Source organism: Cetorhinus maximus, chromosome 27 (genome assembly GCF_964194155.1).
Source record: "Cetorhinus maximus chromosome 27, sCetMax3.hap1.1, whole genome shotgun sequence".
In the NCBI taxonomy this organism is placed as follows: Eukaryota; Metazoa; Chordata; class Chondrichthyes; order Lamniformes; family Cetorhinidae; genus Cetorhinus; species Cetorhinus maximus.
Genome location: NC_135905.1, coordinates 3,144,619 through 3,166,684, shown reverse-complemented (window position 1 = coordinate 3,166,684; position 22,066 = coordinate 3,144,619). Strand labels below are relative to the sequence as shown.

Genomic DNA, 22,066 nt, shown 5'->3' with positions numbered 1-22,066 from the left:
TTATTAGAATGCCCCAAAGTGTGACACAGCCAATGAAGTACATCTGGGGGTGTAGCCACTGTTGTAATGTAGAAAATGTGGCAGGCACTACACAGGCACACACCAGGGCTGTGCACTTGGGTGAGATATTGGGACTGGCATCTGTGAAAACTTACTATAGTATAAGTGAGAGACTCTATCAAAATTTGAAACAGGGGCATTATACTGAGCCTTTATAAAGCTCTGGTTAGACCACAACTAGAGTATTGCATCCGGTTCTGGTCACTGCCCTTCAGGAAGGATGTGAGGGTCCAGAAAGGATGAAAAAAGATTGACCAGAATGGTCCCAGGGGTGAGGGATTTTAGCGACAGGGTTAGGTTGGAGAAACTGGGATTGTTCTCCTTGGAGCAAAGGAGGTTGATGGGAGATTTAATAGAGGTGGACAAGATGATGACAGGTTTAGATAAGGTCGACAAGGAAAAGCTGGTCCCATTGGCTGAAGGTACAACAACTAAGGGTCACAGATTTCAGGCTTTGGGTGGGGGGGTGGGGGGGGGGTGGGGTGTGTGTGGTTTGTAAGGAACTTGTTTACCCCGTGAGTGGTAATGGCCTGGAACTCGCTGCCCAGGGGGATGGTGGGAGCAGCGATGATCAGCGACTTCAACATGGATGGGCACTTGAGGAAAATAAACTTGCAGGGCTAGAGGGATAGAGCGATGGAATGGGACTGACTGAATTGCTCTACAGAGACCCTATGGACTCAGTGGGCCGAATGGCCTCCTCCTGTACAGTGAATGACTCTATGACTGGAATTTAATCCAGGCAATGGGGGTCTCGCCCGCCAGCCCCCACAGCACCTCCTCTGGTGAAGGCCTGCCCGGCGAGGCACTGAAGTGGCCAGTGGCAGGTCTTCCCCGGAGTCCAGGCTCCCGAGAGCTGCGGGCTAATCGAAGGCCGGCGGCTCTCCATTGCAGGCTGAGCCACCCAACAGAGGCCCAGAATCATCGATGGACTAGGCCACAGGGTAGGGTTGGGGGGTTGGAGGGCGTGACTGGTGGGGTTGGAAGAAAGGGCAGCGGGGTGGCTCTCAGTGGGGTTTTGCATTTTGGGCTTCTCTCGCTTGGCGACTGCCCTGGGGCAGGCTGGGTAATCACCAGAATGAGGCCCACTTAATGGTGTTGGGGCAGGAAGGCCGTACATGAGCCTCCCCACCCCTGAATTAGTTGGGCCACCCTGCACCCTCTAGCCTGATTAAATCCCCCCACCCCCCCCCCCCTAACCAACCCACCGCCTCCAAACTCATCTTGGGGAAGGACATTAAATTCCACCCTCTGACTCTAAAAGCACAGAGACAATCGGAATAAAGGAACTGTTGTCCATATTCGCCAATCCTGTTCCCCCTCCGAGTTATGTTTGTTGCACAGGTTTGATGCTTTTCACCCCTCGAGCCCATTCTGCTTCTCTTTGCTGTATTTTAACAGTGCGTTTCTGGGGAGATATCGCCTTGGATGAAGAAGATATGAAATATTTTCAGATTGATGGGACCGCAGGATCGGAGACACAGGAAATCAGAAGGACAGGGCAGACGTCTGGTAAGTGCCCCTAAACTAACAGGTCTGCTGAGGGCGTGAGAAAAAGCCACAAACAAGGAGATTCTTTGGGTGCAGAATATTTCGTTGATAAGGGAAACTGCTGGTAGTTTTAAGATATCTTAGGTAAATAAAGTGTTAGAAACCCATCAAAAGAGCCGTTATGAGGAGTGTAATAATGAAAAAAACAAAGGAGGAAAATATTCCGCGAAGCATTAATATAAAATGAGAATTGCTAAAGGTGAGGTGGGAGGAGACAATTGTTAGCTTGTTGGTGGAATTAGTGGAGATATTTTAATAATAATGTTGGTGTCTATTGGATGTCAGAGAGGACGTGAATGCTGAAGGGGTTGAGAGTGAGATGAGTGATTATTGTGTTAGATAAAAGGAAAGTATAAGATCGGTTTCTTAAGCTAACGAAAGATTAAAAGCCAGGGCCAAACTGGATACATCCTCAGGTCCTGAGGGAGGAGATTAGAGAGATCCCAGAAATTCTGTTTCGGGCTGTGCTGTGTGTATTTTGCTATGATCGCGGTGGAGACCAGGTGTTTTATTTTAAAACTAAGAAATCTGAAATCCCAGTTATTTGCTAAAAGAATGAAGCCACAAGATTCCATGGTTTAAAACAGAAGAATTTTTACTAACAAGAGTCAAACAAAGCAAACAACACCTATCTTGGATAATCTCCTATACACCCGGAATAAGTTAAACATGAATTAACAGGTAAATTGTGGTCAATTTTAAACTATAAATTATACATTAAATGGCAGGTACAAGTAAGACGCATCTTACAAATTGGCTTGACAGTCCATTCAGCGTATAGACCAGTAAATTCAGTCACACACTCCTTCAAAACTCAGTCTTCCTTAGAAAAAAATGTTCAGCTCCTCTGCTTCGAGGAGCTAACCTGATCCTCAGCCAACAGCTGCACACAACCAACTTGAGTTTCACGGGCACAACCTTCACCAAAAATGGCCCACGTCTGCAAAACTTCCACAACTCGGTTTGGATAGTGTAGATCCGCCAATGTTATCTTCAAGTAACAGAAACGATGACTGTATGTTTGCTTATTCTCAGCTTCTGGGTCTAGCCTCTGTTTTCATCTTGCCTGGACTACACCATTGAGCTCATCAACTGCTACTACCCAGCTTGGATGGCTCTACGCCCCCTTATATAGTCTCAGCCAGTTTCAGCCCGCCCAGATGTTTTGGTTTCCAATCTCAGTTTCCATTCTCCTTTCCTTAGAAACTGGTAGGGTCGGTTTCCTTTCTCGGTTTCCGTCTTCAGTTAGTGCCTGCCTTAAAATTTGCAAGCTTTGAAATCACAGATTTCACCACAATGTGAGCTGGGCACTGGAGGATGGTCACTCTAGGACCTGTTTATAAATAGAGAGACAGGCTAATCCGAGCAGTTACAGGACGGTTAGTTCAACATCTGTAGGAGGGAAAAATTAGATCAAGAGTGAAAGGACCACACATTTAGATAAAGGTAAAATAGATAGAAATCGCCACATGGATTTCAAAAGGGCTGATTGATCATCTGATTGAATTCTTTGTAGAGGTAACAGATACGGTCAGTAGGGAAGTGTGGTGGATGTGGTGTACGTGGACCTTAGGAAAGACTTTGACCGGTTGCCATTCAGGAGGTTACTCGAGAAGATTAAGGTTATGTAATTAATGAGAGGACCACAAACTGGATTGAAGATTAACTGGAAGGGAGAAATCTGGGATGAGGAGCTCAGGGCAGGTTTTCAGGATGGATGGAAGTGGTTAGTGGGGTCCCACAGGGTTCAGTTCTGAGATCACATTTGTTCACTGTGAATATCAATGATTTGGATTCGGGCTAGAGGGAGCGGGGTCAAAAATTGCAGGTGATCTCAAAATAGGAACTAATTGAATTCTTGAAAAGATCAAAGGAAACTGCAATGGGACATTGATAAGGTGGGGAATGGGCTAAAATGTAGCAGCTGGAATTCAGTGTCAATAAGTGTGAGGTGGATATTATTTTAAATAAAAGTAGACGCTATTAAAATAAACAGCAGCAATGAATATATTCTGATTAAATGTATGCTTGGCTCAGGGACAGCAGAGGGGTTTGAGGGACAGGTTCACAGGATATTACAGGCAGCACCTCAGGCTAATGAGATTGGAATGAAATTGAATGGCTTTTTTAGGTTTTACCACAGTGTATATAATAGAAAGACTAAGAGCTAATGGCAATCTTGCATAATACCTTCAGCTCAAGAACCATCTGTTGCTCTGGATTTAAAAGCAGAAAGAAAGATCTTACACAACATCAGAATGTTTCAAAGTGCATTACAGCCTTTTTTAAAGTGTAGTCACTGTTATAATGTAGTGAAATAGGGTGACTAATTTGCGCATTGCAAGCTCCCACAAACAGCAACGATGTTTAAACAGTGACGATGACCAGATAACCTGTTCTAACACAGAGATAAAAGCAAAAAACTGCAGATGCTGGAAATCCAAAACAAAAACAGAAACAGAAATACCTGGAAAAACTCAGCAGGTCTGGCAGCATCGGCGGAGAAGAGCAACGTTGCTTGAGGTCTGAACACTGGGCAGAAATCCCCTTGCTCTTCTGCGAGTAATGGCATGGGATCTTTTGCATCCACGTGAGAAGACAGTCAGAGCTTTGATTTATCACTGACCCTGAAGATATTGAGGCTTTAGAAAGGGTGAAGCACAGATTCACGAGGAAGCTAATGGCATGAGAAATAAAAATAATACGAAGAAAAACTTGAAAAATGGGCCTTTCTGAATTAGAACATTGCAGATTACAGAGCAATATGACTGAGATGGTTAAGAACGTGAGAAATAGGAGCAGGAGGAGGCCATTCAGCCCTTCGAGCCCGCTCCGCTCCGCCATTCAATGAGATCATGGCTGATCATCAACTTCAACACCATTTTCCTGCACTGTCCCCTGGATGTTTTTAATATGTAGAAACCTATCGACCTCAGTCTTGAACATACTCAGCGACCGAGCCTCCACAGCCTCCTGGGACAGAGAATTCCAAAGATTCACCACCCTTTGAGTGAAGAAATTCCTCCTCATCTCAGTCCTAAATGACCTGCCCCTTATTCTGAGATTGTGTCTCTGATTCTAGAACCAGCCCCAACCTCAGCCAGGGAAAACATCCTTCCTGTCCTCTACCCCGTCAAGCCCTGTGAGAATTTTGTATATGTGAATGAGATCACCTCTCATTCTCCTAAACTCCATTCGGAAAGGTTGGGTGTGGAAATGGACTTTCCCCAACAGTTGAGGGATGGAGAACAAGAAACCTTTGGATAGAAACACAGAGAGCAGGAGAGATGTTTGACAGGTTGTAAGGCAGTGGGATTTCCAATCGAGGATTAATGATTGAAGCAAAAACTGTCAATGTTCAAGTTTAGGTTGGGTAGGTGATTGAAGGAAAAGAGACTGAAGAGGTTTGGGGTCAGAGTCCATTAACGTGATGGTGACTATTTGCTGGTGTAAACTCCAACCCTTCTATGTTGTAACTTTGATAGGAGGAAGTTTGAAATATTTAGCCCATTACAAATGGAAAAACTTTCATCTGTTAGATGCCATATTTTATCTCAGTGTACTGAGGGGGGCAGGGTGGCGAGTGCTTGGGGTGGGGGGGGATTTTTAAAATTCTTTCATGGGGTGTGGGTGTGGCTGGCTGGGCCAGCATTTGTTGCCCATCCCTAATTGCCCTGGGATTGCTTGACTGATTCCTGATAGCTATCCTGTCAACCCTGTGCTCCTTTTAGATGTTGGACAAGGCAGGGATCAGGCTGGGGTATCAGAGTCCTCTCCATGGTGAAATATCCCACAAACACTTGCTCGCACGGTTCAGGAAGAATAACCAGGTCCCAGTGTGTTAGTCACGGCATTTGGTGGAATTAAATTCAATTAATAAATCTGGAATTGAAAGCTAGTCTAATGGTAACCATGAAACCATTGTCAGAAAAACCCTACTAATGCCCTTTAGGGAAGGAAATCTGCCGTCCTTACCCGGTCTGGCCTACATGTGACTCCAGACCCACAGCAATGTGGTTGACTCTTAAATACCCTCTGAAATGGCCCAGCAAGTCACTCAGTTGTATCAAGGATAAAAACAAAAAGCTAAAAGCTACTGCGGATGCTGGAAATCCAAAACAAAAACAGAATTACCTGGAAAAACTCAGGTCTGGCAGCATCGGCGGAGAAGAAATCAGTTAACGTTTCGAGCCTTCATGGCCCTTCGGCAGAACTGGAGCATAGTTAGAAGAAGGGAGAAATATAAATTGGTTTAAGGTGGGTGGGGGGGGGGGTGGTGGGGGGGGAGAGATACATTGAGGGTGTGGTGTGGTGATTGTGGAGATGAGCAGATAATCAAAAGATGTCACAGACAAAAGGGTCAAAGAGGTGTTGAAGGTGGTGATATTTGTCTAAGAAAAGTGCTAATTAAGAATGGAAGACAGGATATTCAAAGTACAGCTGTAGTGGGGGTGGGGTGGAAAGACTAAAGGTTTTAGTTTTAGATTTAAAAATAATGGAAATAGGTGGGGAAAGAAGAATCTATATAAATTATTGAAAAAAAAATGCGGGGGGGGGGGAAAGAAATGGGGTGGGGATGGGGGGAGGGGGAGTTTAAGATCTAAAGTTGTTGAATTCAATATTCAGCCCGGAGGGCTGTACTAGGCACTTTACAGCCCTCCGGGCTGAATATTGAATTCAACAACTTTAGATCTTAAACTCCCCCTCCCCCCATCCCCACCCCGTTTCTTTCCCCCCCCCCGCATTTTTTTTTCAATAATTTATATAGATTCTTCTTTCCCCACCTATTTCCATTATTTTTAAATCTAAAACTAAAACCTTTAGTCTTTCCACCCCACCCCCACTAGAGCTGTACTTTGAATATCCTGTCTTCCATTCTTAATTAGCACTTTTCTCAGACAAATACCACCACCTTCAACACCTCTTTGACCCTTTTGTCTGTGACATCTTTTGATTATCTGCTCATCTCCACAATCACCACACCACACCCTCAATGTGTCTCTCCGCCCCCCCCTCCACCCACACCCCCCCACCCACCTTAAACCAATTTATATTTCTCCCTTCTTCTAACTATGCTCCAGTTCTGCCGAAGGGCCATGAAGGCTCGAAACGTTAACTGATTTCTTCTCCGCCGATGCTGCCAGACCTGCTGAGTTTTTCCAGGTAATTCTGTTTTTGACTCAGTTGTATCAAACTGCTACAAAGTCTATAAGGGATAAACCGGATGGACCACTGGCATCGACTGAGGCACCAGAACCGACAATGGGAATCTCAGCCCTGTCGACCCCGCAAGGTCCTCCTTACTAACATCTGGGGGCTTGTGCCAAAATTGGGAGAGCTGTCTCACAGACTAGTCAAGCAACAGCCTGACATAGTCATCCTCACGGAATCATACCTTACAGACAATGTCCCAGACTCCACCATCACCATCCCTGGGTATGGACTCATAGATATTTACAGCACAGAAGGAGGCCATTCAGCCCATCATGTCTGTACCAGTCAAACATAGATCTGACAACACTAATCCCATTTTCCAGCGCTTGGCCCATAGCCCTGGGGGCTTTGGCAACGCAAGTGAATATCTAAATACTTCTTAAATGTTATGAGAGTTTCTGATTCAACCACCCTTTCAGGCAGTGAGTTCCAGACTCCCACCACCCTCTGGGTGAAAAGATTTCTCCTCAACTCCCCTCTTAGCCTTCTACCTCTTACCTTAAACCTAAGCCGCCTGGTTATTCACCCCACTACTGATGGAAAAAGTGCCTTCCTATCCACCCTATCTAAGCCCTTCATAACCTTACGCACCTCTATCAGGTCCCCTCTCAACCTTTGCTGCTCCAAGGAAAACAACCCCAGCCTATCCAATCTTTCCTCATAGCTCAGAACCTCCAACCCAGGCAGCATCCTGGTAAATCTCCTCTGCACCCTCTCTAGTTCAATCATATCCTTCCTATAATGCGGATTCCAGAACTGCACACAGTACTCCACTTGTGGCCTAACCAGCGTTTTATACAGTTCCAGCATAACCTCCCTGCTCTTGTATTCTATGCCTCGGCTAATAAAGGCAAGTATCCCATATGCCTTCTTAATCACCTTATCTACCTGCCCCGCTACCTTCAGGGATCTGTGGATATGCACACCAAGGTCCCTCTGATTGTCCCACCCTGTCCCACCGGTAGGACAGACCCACCCAAGGTGGCAGGACAATGGGAGGGAGTGACCCTGGGAGTCCTTAACATCGACTCTGGACCTAACGAAGTCTCATGGCATCAAATCAAACATGAGCAAAGAAACCTCCTGCTGATTACCACCTACCATCCCCTTTAGCTGATGAATCAGTGCTCCTCCATGTTGAACACTGCTTAGAGGAAGCACTGAGGGTGGATGGGGGGGGATTTTCTCTGGGTGGGGGTCTTCAATGTCCATCACCAAGAATGGCTCGGTAACACCACTACAGACTGAGCTGGCTGAGTCCTAAATGACATAGCTGCTAGACTGGGTCTGCGGCAGGTGGTGAGGGAACCAATAAGAGGGTAAAACATATTTGATCTCGAACATGCATATGACCATACAAAATAGAGGCAGAAATATGCCATTCGGCCCCTCGAGCCTGCTCCACTATTCAATAAGATCATGCCTGATCTGTTTGTATTTTGAGTTCCACATTCCCATCTACCCCCGAGAACCTTTGATTCCCTTGCCGAATGAGAATCTATCTAACTCTGCCCTAAAAACATTCAATGACCCGCCTCCACCACCTTCTGAGGCATAGGTGTCAACCTAGTGAAGCTATAAAACAGGACTACTTGTGTGCCAAACAACATAAGCATAAAGTGATAGACAGAGCTAAGCGATCCCACAACCAACGGATCAGATCTAAGCTCTGCAGTCCTGCCACATCCAGTCGTGAATGGTGGTGGACAATCGAACAATTCATTGGAGGAGGAGGCTCCACAAATATCCCCATCCTCAATGATGGAGGAGCCCAGCACATCAGTGCAAAAGATAAGGCTGAAGCATTTGCTACAATCTTCATCCAGAAGTGCCGAGTGGATGATCCATCTCGGCCTCCTCCGGAGGTCCCCAGCATCACAGATGCCAGTCTTCAGCCAAATCGATTCACTCCACGTGATATCAAGAAACAGCTGAAGGCACTGGATACTGCAAAGGCTGTGGGCCCTTATAATATTCCAGCAATAGTACTGAAGACTTGTGCTCCAGAACTTGCTGTGCCAACCCGGCCAATTACTCTCTACTCTCGATCATCAGTAAAGTAACGGAAGGGGACACCAACAGTGCTATCAAGTGGCACTTGCTTAGCAGTAACCTGCTCACTGATGCCCAGTTTGGATTCCGCCAGGGCCAGTCAGCTCCTGACCTCATTACAGCCTTGGTTCAAACATGGGCGACAGAGTTGAACTCAAGAGGTGAGGTGAGAGTGGCTGCCCTTGACCTCAAGGCAGCATTTGACTGAGTGTGGCATCAAGGAGCCCTGGCAAAACTGGAGTCAATGGGAATCGCAGGGAAAACTCTCCGCTGGTTGGAGTCATACCTAGCACAAAGAAGGATGGTTGTGGCTGTTGGAGGTCAGTCATCTCAGCTCCAGGACATCACTGCAGGAGTTCCTCAGGGTAGTGTCCTCGACCCAACCATCTTCAGCTGCTTCATCAATGACCTTCCTCCCATCATAAGGTCAGAAGTGGGGATGTTCACTGATGATTGCACAATGTTCAGCACCATTCAAAACTCCTCAGATACTGAAGCAGCCCATGTCCAAATGCAGCAAGACCTGGACAATATCCAGGCTTGGACTGACAAGTGGCAAGTAACATTCGCGCCACACAAGTGTCAGGCAATGACCATCTCCAACAAGAGAGAACCTAACCATTGCCCCTTGACATTCAATGGCATTACCATCGCTGAATCCCCCATTATCAATAACCTGGGGGTTACCATTGACCAGAAACTTGACTGGACTAGTCATATAAATACTGTGGCTACAAGAGCAGGTCAGAGGCTGGGAATCCTGAGGCAAATAACTCACCTCCTGACTCCCCAAAGCCTGTCCACCATCTACAAGGCACAAATCAGGAGTGTGATGGAATACTCTCCACTTGCCTGGATGAGTGCAGCTCCAACAACACTCAAGAAGCTCGACACCATCCAGGACAAAGCAGTCCCGCTTGATTGGCACCCCATCCTCAAACATTCACTCCCTCCACCACCGATGCACAATAGCAGCAGTGTGTGTACCATCTACAAGATGCACTGCAGGAACTCACCCAGACTCATTCGACAGCACCTTCCAAACACACGACCACTACCATCTAGAAGGACAAGGGCAGCAGATAGATGGGAACACCACCACCTGCAAATTCCCCTCCAAGTCACTCACCATCCTGACTTGGAAATATATTGGCCGTTCCTTCACTGTCACTGGGTCAAAATCCTGGAACTCCTTCCCTAACAGCACTGTGGGTGTACCTACACCACATGGACTGCAGCAGTTCAAGAAGACAGCTCACCACCACCTTCTCAAGGGCAATTAGGGACGGGCAATAAATGCTGGCCTAACCAGCGACACTCACATCCCATGAATGAAAAGAAAAAAAAGCCTCTGACCCCGTGCAGCACTCCCTCAGTGCTGACCCTTAAACAGTGCAGCACTCCCTCAGTGCTGACCCTCTAACAGTGCGGCACCCCCTCAGTACTGACCCTCTGACAGTGCAGCACTTCCTCAGTACTGACCCTCTAACAGTGCGGCACTCCCTCAGTGCTGATCCTCTAACAGTGCAGCACTCCCTCAGTGCTGACCCTATAACAGTGCGGCACCCCCTCAGTACTGACCCTCTGACAGTGTGGCACTCCCTCAGTGCTGATCCTCTAACAGTGCAGCACTCCCTCAGTGCTGACCCTCTGACAGTGCAGCACTCCCTCAGTACTGACCCTCTAACAGTGCGGCACCCCCTCAGTACTGACCCTCTGACAGTGCGGCACTCCCTCAGTGCTGACCCTATAACAGTGCGGCACCCCCTCAGTACTGACCCTCTAACAGTGCAGCACTCCCTCAGTACTGACCCTCTAACAGTGCGGCACCCCCTCAGTACTGACCCTCTGACAGTGCTGCACCCCCTCAGTGCTGACCCTCTGACAGTGCAGCACTCCCTCAGTACTGACCCTCTGACAGTGCAGCACTCCCTCAGTACTGACCCTCTGACAGTGCAGCACTCCCTCAGTACTGACCCTCTGACAGTGCAGCATCCCCTCAGTGCTGACCCTCTAACAGTGCAGCACTCCCTCAGTGCTGACCCTCTAACAGTGCTGCACTCCCTCAGTGCTGACCCTCTGACAGTGCAGCACTCCCTCAGTACTGACCCTCTGACAGTGCAGCGCTCCCTCAGTACTGACCCTCTGACAGTGCAGCACTCCCTCAGTGCTGACCCTCTAACAGTGCAGCACTCCCTTAGTGCTGACCCTCTGACAGTGCAGCACTCCCTCAGTGCTGACCCTCTGACAGTGCAGCACTCCCTCAGTACTGACCCTCTGACAGTGCAGCACTCCCTCAGTACTGACCCTCTAACAGTGCTGCACCCCCTCAGTGCTGACCCTCTGACAGTGCAGCACTCCCTCAGTACTGACCCTCTAACAGTGCAGCACTCCCTCAGTACTGACCCTCTGACAGTGCAGCCCTCCCACTGCCCTGATTCTGCGCCGACTCTCCCTCAATGCTGACTCTCCTTCAGTGCTGACACTCTTAGCGCTGATTCTCCCTCGGCGCTGACTTCCTGAGCGCCAACTCTCCCACGGTGCTTCTTCAGCGCCGACTCTCCCTCAGCGCCGACTCTCCCTCAGCACCGACTCTCTGACGGCGCTCCCTCAGGACTGTACTGCAATGCTTGCGGAGATTCCAGTCTGTGTTGTGGGAGATCTGGTCAAACACACAGACAGCCAATTTGCCGTTGAGTCAGGGTGAGCTGTGCCATTTTGGGCAGGGTTTTTAGGTTGTGTGGGCGCGATCGACGGGTCCGGCAGTGGCCAGAGACCGGACCGCTGCTCCCGATCGTACCCCGACTGCAATTTCATGCTGGTTGGCCAATTCACGGACAGCGCAGCGTCAAACATGCACCGAAATGCCCAGCGGTGCCGGTGTGGGGAGGGGAGGAGGGCGGGCGCTGGGCAAAGCTGATCAACACCTACCTCAGGGAGCTGAAGACTTCAAAACAATTAGGTAAATATTTTAAACCCTGGAATAAAACGTCCACGCGTCAGAATCAGTCACCTGGACAGATACACCGTGAAAATTCTGCCCGCACATTTTAATTTCTTTTTAGATTTAATAATGGAAACCTCATCCCTCCCTTGGATGAGGTTTCAGCAAAAATGCGACCTTTGTTTGTCCGCCCTCTGTACGCTCGAACTGACCACGAGAAACCTGGAACCTCAACAATTTTAATTCTCTGCTTAATTGTCGGCGGGTCCCCTGCCTACACTCGGGCGTGCCCACCAGACGAAATACCTCACGAGCGCGGGATGACATCAGGGACGCTCGCCCAGCATCATCACTCGCGATTTCGTGTCCGATCGGGGTCGGACCTAGGCTGATCTCAACGTTCTGCTCTTTGTCTAGCCACCCACGCTCCAACACTACTGGCTGAAGCACACCTCGCCCTGACCGCTAGTGGGTCAGACGTCAGTCTGGGATCAGCCTCTGTCAGCGGATCAGCCAGTGTCCGATCCACCCAGCGATGCGGATTCAGCACGACAGTTACACTGTCGAGATACGGCCGTGTGTAAGGTGATTCCTGAGCGAGGGGTAGATCTTTGTCGCTGTTTAGACAACAGACTGTCCCTGGGCTCAGGGTGGTTAGATTCATCCTTTCAGAACCACGAGACAGTCCAGCTCGCAGCCAATGAATTCCCTTTGAAGTGTGGAATCTTGGATTTAGTACATCAGAAACTGAGGCCATTTGACCCATTGAGCTTATGCTATCTCTTTTGAAGAACAATCCGGAAAGTTCCGCGCAGCCCATGGGAATTTTTTTCAAATCCTCTTTGTTTTTGAGGAAAGAAAGGCTTACCTTTCTTTTCATAGCCGCTGGATGCCAATAAAGTACTTTGGAGGTGTAGTCAGTCTCGTAATGCCCGGAAACCCGGCAACCGATTTGTGCAAAGCAAGATCCCACAGACAGCAATATGCCTAGGACCAAATTAGCTGTTTTTAGTGATGTTGACGGAGGGACCAGCGCCGTGGGATCCTTCACATCGACGTGAGAGGGCAGACGTGGCCTCGGTTTGTTGTCTCGTCTGAAAGACAGCACCTCTGACAGTGCAGCACTCCCTCGGCCCTGCACTGCAGTGCCAGCTTTGAGTTTTGCGCTCAGGTCTTGGAGTGGAACTTAAACCCCCGACCTTCTGACTGAAGAGAGATGGAGCCACAGCCGAGATAAAGGACAATTGAATCTGTATCCACCCCCCTATTGGGCAATTCTTTCCAAACTCCAAACCATTCGTTAGGTGAAAATGTTTTAACCCATGTTGCCTCTGGTTCTATTGCCAGTTTTGTTCAATCTGTGCCCCTGATTAGTGACAGTCACCGTTCTTTAGAAAGTCCAGTACAATCCCACCGGTCGGTGTCCAGTGTCCAGTCCGGCCCAGAGGAGCAGTTCAGGATCTGGGCCCCGGAAATGGGACTGTTGGCAGTTGACGAGATGAGACGTGTATGTTTGTTGTTTTTTCCATAATGTTTGTTTATCCGGTGAATTGAAAGAGGAAGATGATCAGCCACCCTCCAGCCGCCAGTGTTTACCCAGCCTTACCGCTTATTTGCCAGCAAGGTGTCAGCTTTCTCTGTCTGCAGCATTTGTAATCTTTAGGCGGGTTAGTTCTTAGAACTCAGGATGCTTTACTCTGTAGGTGTGTGGAATGATAATTATAAACATAGCAAAGAAGGGAGGTTTACAAAGCAGCGTGCCAAAAGTGATGTCCCTAAATTACAGAGAACATTTTAACAACATCTCCAATTCTGTTTAAATCAGCGTCAAGATCACTGCATTGTTTCTGCTGGTGCACGTGTCACTTAATCTAACATCCCCACACTGGCCCAGAGTGAGGCTGCTCTGGCCGCACTGGCCCAGGGTGAGGCTGCTTTGTCCGCACTGGCCCTGGGTTAAATCCGACTGTGCAGTCCCAGGATGGCGCTGTGCACCTGAACCCCGGCTGCTTCCTCCGTGCCTGAACCCCACTACTGAGAGCACTCGTGCAGCTCTGAACAAGACCAAGCCCTTCAAATAAAAGCGAAATACTGCGGAAGATGGAAACCTGAAATGAAAACAGAAAATACTGGAAAAGCTCAGCAGGTCTGGCAGCATCTGTGACAAGAGCAACAGAGTAAAGGTTGTGAGTCCGTGTGACTCTTCTTCGGAGCTCTGCGAAATCTGCTTCGTTTTCCCAGCATTTTCTGTTTTTATTTCAGAGCAAGCCCCTGACCAGCTCTGTCTCTCAGCACTTTCACCTCAGCAATGCCGCTGGCTCCTCAGTCTCCCAGACTCCTGGTTGGCACAGGAAACAAACAAAGATTAACTGGTCTCCACCCGAATGGGAGATGAGATCGGCTCACCACTTGCTCATTGTCTTTGTAAATACTCTCAGCCCTGTCCAAGATCACACAAGCCCAGCTCTGGGACCCTCTGACCCTGCAAATACCAAAATAAAGCAGAACAGGAGGTTCTCTTAGCGCAGGGTTAAAATGGACAAATAACACAAACCATTTGCTGTTGGCATTATTGTCCATCCTAAATGGGCCACTCTGAGTGTTAACTCCAACAGCTGTTTCAGACAGACACAGGAGTTCAAGGCAAAATACTGCGGATGCTGGAAATCAGAAACAAAAACAAAAATTGCCGGAAAGACTCAGCAGCTCTGACAGCATCTGTGGAGATGAGTTAACGTTTTGAGTCCGTGTGACTCTTCTTCAGGACTGTTCTGAGGAAGAGCTGGCGTCAGGAAAGACGCTAGCGTTTGGTCGATGGGACTCTCATTGAATCCAGAGAATGTGGCAGAGGAACAGCTGATGCAGACTAACAGTAACCATGCTGCTTAACACAAGCTATTCATCAGGACCCATATAAATGACCCTATTTATATAGCAGGCAGATTGTGATATCACCAATATACCTGTTATAAACTGTGGGGAAGTGTACCATAGAGTACAGACAGGGGACAGTCCCGGAACAGGATAGAATACGGACACAGGACAGTCCCAGTACAGGATAGAGTACAGACACAGGACAGTCCCAGTACAGGATAGAGTACAGACACAGGACAGTCCCATTACAGGATAGAGTACAGACACAGGACAGTCCCAGTACAGGATAGAGTACAGACACAGGACAGTCCCAGTACAGGATAGAGTACAGGCACAGGACAGTCCCAGTACAGGATAGAGTACAGACTCAGGACAGTCCCAGTACAGGATAGAGTACAGACACAGGACAGTCCCAGTACAGGATAGAGTACAGACACAGGACAGTCCCATTACAGGATAGAGTACAGACACAGGACAGTCCCATTACAGGATAGAGTACAGACACAGGACAGTCCCATTACAGGATAGAGTACAGACACAGGACAGTCCCGGAACAGGATAGAGTACAGACACAGGACAATCCCAGTACAGGATAGAATACAGACACAGGACAGTCCCATTACAGGACAGAGTACAGACACAGGACAGTCCCATTACAGGATAGAATACAGACACGGGACAGTCCCATTACAGGATAGAGTACAGACACAGGACAGTCCCATTACAGGATAGAGTACAGACACAGGACAGTCCCATTACAGGATAGAGTACAGACACAGGACAGTCCCATTACAGGATAGAGTACAGACACAGGACAGTCCCAGTACAGGATAGAGTACAGACACAGGACAGTCGCAGTACAGGATAGAGTACAGACACAGGACAGTCCCATTACAGGATAGAGTACAGACATAGGACAGTCCCATTACAGGATAGAGTACAGACACAGGACAGTCCCATTACAGGATAGAGTACAGACACAGGACAGTCCCATTACAGGAATGAGTACAGACACAGGACAGTCCCATTACAGGATAGAGTACAGACATAGGACAGTCCCATTACAGGATAGAGTACAGACACAGGACAGTCCCATTACAGGATAGAGTACAGACAGAGGACAGTCCCAATACAGGATAGAGTACAGACACAGGACAGTCCCAGTACAGGATAGAGTACAGACACGGGACAGTCCCAGTACAGGATAGAGTACAGACACAGGACAGTCCCATTACAGGATAGAGTACAGACACAGGACAGTCCCAGTAGGGGATAGAGTACAGACACAGGACAGTCCCATTACAGGATAGAGTACAGACACAGGACAGTCCCGGAACAGGATAGAGTACAGACACAGGACAATCCCAGTACAGGATAGAGTACAGACACAGGACAGTCCCATTACAGGATAGAGTACAGACACAGGACAGTCCCATTACAGGATAGAGTACAGACACAGGACAGTCCCAGTACAGGATAGAGTACAGACACAGGACAGTCCCAGTACAGGATAGAGTACAGACACAGGACAGTCCCAGTACAGGATAGAATACAGACACAGGACAGTCCCATTACAGGATAGAGTACAGACACAGGACAGTCCCAGTACAGGATAGAGTACAGACACAGGACAGTCCCAGTACAGGATAGAGTACAGACACAGGACAGTCCCAGTACAGGATAGAATACAGACACAGGACAGTCCCATTACAGGATAGAGTACAGACACAGGACAGTCCCAGTACAGGATAGAGTACAGACACAGGACAGTCCCATTACAGGATAGAGTACAGACACAGGACAGTCCCAGTACAGGATAGAGTACAGACACAGGAGAGTCCCAGTACAGGATAGAGTACAGACACAGGACAGTCCCATTACAGGATAGAATACAGACACAGGACAGTCCCAGTACAGGATAGAGTACAGACACAGGACAGTCCCAGTACAGGATAGAGTACAGACACGGGACAGTCCCAGTACAGGATAGAGTACAGACACAGGACAGTCCCAGTACAGGATAGAATACAGACACAGGACAGTCCCATTACAGGATAGAGTACAGACACAGGACAGTCCCAGTACAGGATAGAGTACAGACACAGGACAGTCCCATTACAGGATAGAGTACAGACACAGGACAGTCCCAGTACAGGATAGAGTACAGACACAGGACAGTCCTGGTACACGATAGAGTACAGACACAGGAGAGTCCCATTACAGGATAGAGTACAGGCACAGGACAGTCCCAGTACAGAATAGAGTACAGGCACAGGACAGTCCCATTACAGGATAGAGTACAGACACAGGACAGTCCCAGTACAGGATAGAGTACAGACACAGGAGAGTCCCAGTACAGGATAGAGTACAGACACAGGACAGTCCCGGTACAGGATAGAGTACAGACACAGGACAGTCCCATTACAGGATAGAGTACAGACACAGGACAGTCCCAGTACAGGATAGAGTACAGACACAGGACAGTCCCATTACAGGATAGAGTACAGACACAGGACAGTCCCATTACAGGATAGAGTACAGACACAGGACAGTCCCATTACAGGATAGAATACGGACACAGGGCAGTCCCAGGACAGGATAGAGTACAGACACAGGACAGTCCCATTACAGGATAGAATACAGACACAGGACAGTCCCATTACAGGATAGAGTACAGACACAGGACAGTCCCATTACAGGATAGAGTACAGACACAGGACAGTCCCAGTACAGGACAGAGTACAGGCACAGGACAGTCCCAGTACAGGATAGAGTACAGACACAGGACAGTCCCATTACAGGATAGAATACAGACACAGGAGAGTCCCAGTACAGGATAGAATACAGACACAGGACAGTCCCAGTACAGGATAGAGTACAGACACAGGACAGTCCCATTACAGGATAGAGTACAGACACAGGACAGTCCCAGTACAGGATAGAGTACAGACACAGGACAGTCCCATTACAGGATAGAGTACAGACACAGGACAGTCCCATTACAGGATAGAGTACAGACACAGGACAGTCCCAGTACAGGATAGAATACGGACACAGGGCAGTCCCAGGACAGGATAGAGTACAGACACAGGACAGTCCCATTACAGGATAGAATACAGACACAGGACAGTCCCATTACAGGATAGAGTACAGACACAGGACAGTCCCATTACAGGATAGAGTACAGACACAGGACAGTCCCAGTACAGGATAGAGTACAGACACAGGACAGTCCCAGTACAGGATAGAGTACAGACACAGGACAGTCCCATTACAGGATAGAATACAGACACAGGAGAGTCCCAGTACAGGATAGAATACAGACACAGGACAGTCCCAGTACAGGATAGAGTACAGACACAGGACAGTCCTATTACAGGATAGAGTACAGACACAGGACAGTCCCATTACAGGATAGAGTACAGACACAGGACAGTCCCAGTACAGGATAGAGTACAGACACAGGACAGTCCCAGTACAGGATAGAGTACAGACTCAGGACAGTCCCAGTACAGGATAGAGTACAGACACAGGACAGTCCCAGTACAGGATAGAGTACAGACACAGGACAGTCCCATTACAGGATAGAGTACAGACTCAGGACAGTCCCATTACAGGATGGAGTACAGACACAGGACAGTCCCATTACAGGATAGAGTACAGACACAGGACAGTCCTAGTACAGGATAGAGTACAGACACTGGACGGTCCCAGTACAGGATAGAGTACAGACACAGAACAATCCCAGTACAGGATGGAGTACAGACACAGGGTTCACTATTCCGTTGGGTCCTCCTCTCTTTACCCCAGGATATGGTGTATTGAGGAGCACTTTTGCCCTGTATTTATTTTCTGACCCAATGGAACAGTTGGAGTAAGCTCACCATTGTACAAATAGGTTTTCCCCAGATCCTTCAACCTCCCGTCGTACTCAATCCAATCGCGTAACTGTCACTCTGTGCTCTGCTCTTGACTCTGGGATTCGGGAGCTGTATCCATAGGGAGAGAGCTCTCTTGACAACAACGTGTGGTTAACTAGCTGTTGGCTTGCCTCAGGAAGCAGCACACTTAGCACGGAGTCAGGGGGCTGTGTATTGAAGACCCTCTATGGCACGAGCTGGAATGCAGGCTGTCCAGTCAGTGCATTACCGAGGGAGTGCTACATTATCGGAGGTGCTGTTCTTCAGATGAGGCGTTATCTGCCTCTTCAGCTGGAAACAAAAGTTCCCTGGAACTAATTGAAGAAGAGTGGAGGAATTCTCCTGGCTCCTTGGTTGATATTGCGTCTACAACCAGCATCACCAGAAACAGTCAGATCATTCTTCCCAGTAGCTGAGATCCACTGAGTTAATTGGTTGTCATAATTGACTATAAGTTCCCAGTGGCTTCACTTCCTAAAGGTTACCCTTTGACTCAGAGTTCATGATTTTCTGATTGCGTCTCTGTGAAGAGCTTTGGGATGTTTTTCTGCATTAACAGCGCTCTGTTGTTCACTGACTGTGTTACACTGAGGCCGCAGATGTGAAGGGCACCAAGGAAAGGTCTCTCCCTCCTCTGAGAAACATGCAGTTGGAGCCAAGCTCATTTACATTGATGGATTCCAGTCCGTAGGAGCCCGAATCCTCCATCAGCTGCACTCAGTGTAAAAGTCCTTTAATTCAACAGACAATCTTTGTGCTCGCTTTTTCAATTCAATCTGCAGGGGCCATTCTAAACCAAAGGACATAAACAAACAACAGACAAAAGGCAGTTGAAAAGCAGCTGCTCAGTCTATTATTATAGACACTGGGAGGACGGGGACTGGTACTGTGCACGTCTGTGATACCTGCGGCTGCCCCTCGCATTGGAACCATTGATGATGAGGTAGAGGGCATGTCTCTGAACATCATCTTTCAGCTCTCGGAGCTGCTGTTACTGGGCCTGCTTCACCCCCTATTAGTTAAGGATCTTTTGCCTTGGCGCGGGTCAGCGTTGGTGCTGTCCCATTACACATTACACCCATTACACTTCCCCCTTTATAACAGGGGGATGTATTTGCAGGGTGATGTCATTGCTGCATCTCTCACCTCTATTTCCTTCACCAAGTGGAGCCTGAAGATTTATAACTAACCTGAAAACCAGGCCGGCGATCTCATGGTCGAGTAGCTCGATGGCTGTCGGCGTTCTTCTCCTCAAACAGCCTGGCCATCGGGAGCTGAATTTCACCGTTGAACATCCTAATGATTGTCTGGACAAGTCTGTGCTTGGTGAAGGGGGCAGGAGGTCCCAGCTGGAGTCCGAGGAGGATGGCAGACATTCTGGAGCTGGCCATTTATACAAACGCTGCCTGCGATGCAGATTGATGCCTTTCCTTTAGTCTCACTACAGGGCACAGCCAAAATGTCACACAGGGCCATGCACAAAATGGCTGCCCTCAAGATGGCTCTACCCTGCAGTCCTAAATGATAAAAGATTATGAGAATTGTATAACAGCACAGATATCTCCTTCAGCTCTACTTTCTCCTTTTCCACCACTTTAACACAAAGGCAGTGGAGCGTGTGAATGGTGGAACACTTGCTCCTCTCTCTGACCCAAGCAGTGCGATTTGCCACCACATTACAGTGCGAATTCTCCATTCACTGTGTAAACATGTTTTTCCTCATAGGCAGAGTACAGGGCCAACAAATTCCAGTAAAGATAACGGGTGGGACCAATAAATCCAGGGAACCCTGGATGTCGAGGGATATACAGGATTGGATAAAGAGAAAAAGGGAGGCTTATGGCAGATATCGAGGGCTCAAAACAGCGGAAGCCCTAGAGGAGTATAGAATGTGTAGGGTGGAACATAAAAAGGAAATTAGGAGAGCAAAAAGTGAGCATGAGAAAACATTGGCAGGTAAAATAAAGGAAAATCCAAAGTTATTTTACATGTACATTAAGAGTAAGAGGATAACTAGGGAAAGAGTAGGGCCCATTAAGGACCGTAGTGGTAATTTGTGTGTGGAGCCAGAAGACGTAGGTAGGGTTGTAAATGAATACTTTATGTTGGTGTTCACAAGTGAGAGGGATGATGTGGGTATGGAAATCAGGCAGAAGGACTGATATAATTAAAGAAATTAGCATAAAAGGAGGAGGCTCTAAGAGGCTCTAAGACTTAAAAGTCCAGGCCCGGATGAAATGTATCCCAGGCTGTTGAGGGAGGCAAGGGAGGAGATAGCAGGGGCACTGGCAATAATTTCCAATACCTCTCAGGCCACAGGAGAGGTGCCAGAGGACTGGAGGACAGCCAATGTGGTACCATTATTCAAGAAGGGAGGAAGGGATAAACCAGGGAACTACAGGCCACTCAGTCTAACCTCAGTGGTGGGGAAACTATTGGAAGCAATTCTGAGGGACAGAATTAATCTACACTTGGAGCGGCAGGGATTAATCAAGGACAGTCAGCATGGTTTTGTTAAGGGGAGGTCATGTCTGACCAATTTGATTGAATTTTTCGAAGAGGTGACCAGGTGTGTAGATGGGGGCAATGCATTTGACGTAGTCTACTTGGACTTCAGCAAGGCTTTTGATAAAGTCCCGCATGGGAGACTGATAACGAAGGTAAGAGCCCATGGGATCCAAGGCAATTTGGCAAATTGGATCCAGAATTGGCTGAGTGGCAGGAAGCAGAGGGTGATAGTCAAGGGGTGTTTTTGTGACTGGATGCCTGTGTCCAGTGGGATTCCACAGGGATCGGTGTTGGGTCTCTTGCTGTTTGTGGTATATTTAAACGATTTAGACTTGAATGTAGGAGGGTTGATCAGTAAGTTTGCAGATGGCATGAAAATTGGTGGGGTGGTAAATAGTGAGGAGGACAGCCTTAGATTACAGGAGGATATAGACGGGCTGGTCAGATGGGCTGATCAGTGGCAAATAGAATTTAATCTGGATAAGTGTGAGGTGATGCACTTGGGCAGGACAAACAAGGCACGGGAATACACGATGAATGGTAGGTCCCTGGGAAGTACCGAGGATCAGAGGGACCTTGGTGTGCATGTCCACCGGTCCCTTAAGGTAGCTGGACAGGTAGATAAGGTGGTTAAGAAGGCATATGGGACACTTGCCTTTATTAGCTGAGGCATAGAATATAAGAGCAGGGAGGTTATGCTGGAACTGTATAAAACGCTGGTTAGGCCACAGCTAGAGTATTGCATGCAGTTCTGCACCCACATTATAGGAAGGATGTGATTGCACTAGAGACAGTGCAGAGGAGATTTACCAGGATGTTGCCTGGGCTGGAGAGTTTTAGTTATGAGGAGAGATTGGATAGACTGGGGTTATTTTCCTTGGAGCAGAGGAGATTGAGGGGGGACATGATTGAAGTGTATAAAATTATGAGGGTCATAGATAGA

The 22,066-nt window shown here is 48.1% G+C and overlaps 1 protein-coding gene across 1 annotated transcript in view; it reads left to right on the top strand.

Moving 5' to 3' along the window:
* The first annotated feature begins 805 nt into the window (after positions 1 to 805).
* LOC144668481 (tolloid-like protein 2) overlaps positions 806 to 22,066 on the top strand; it is a 177,359-nt gene continuing 156,098 nt past the window's right edge. Inside the window, exons 1-2 of the mRNA XM_078530514.1 lie at positions 806 to 1,004; positions 1,462 to 1,572. Coding sequence (XP_078386640.1) covers positions 806 to 1,004; positions 1,462 to 1,572 — 310 coding nt within the window. The remainder of the gene's footprint in view (positions 1,005 to 1,461; positions 1,573 to 22,066) is intronic.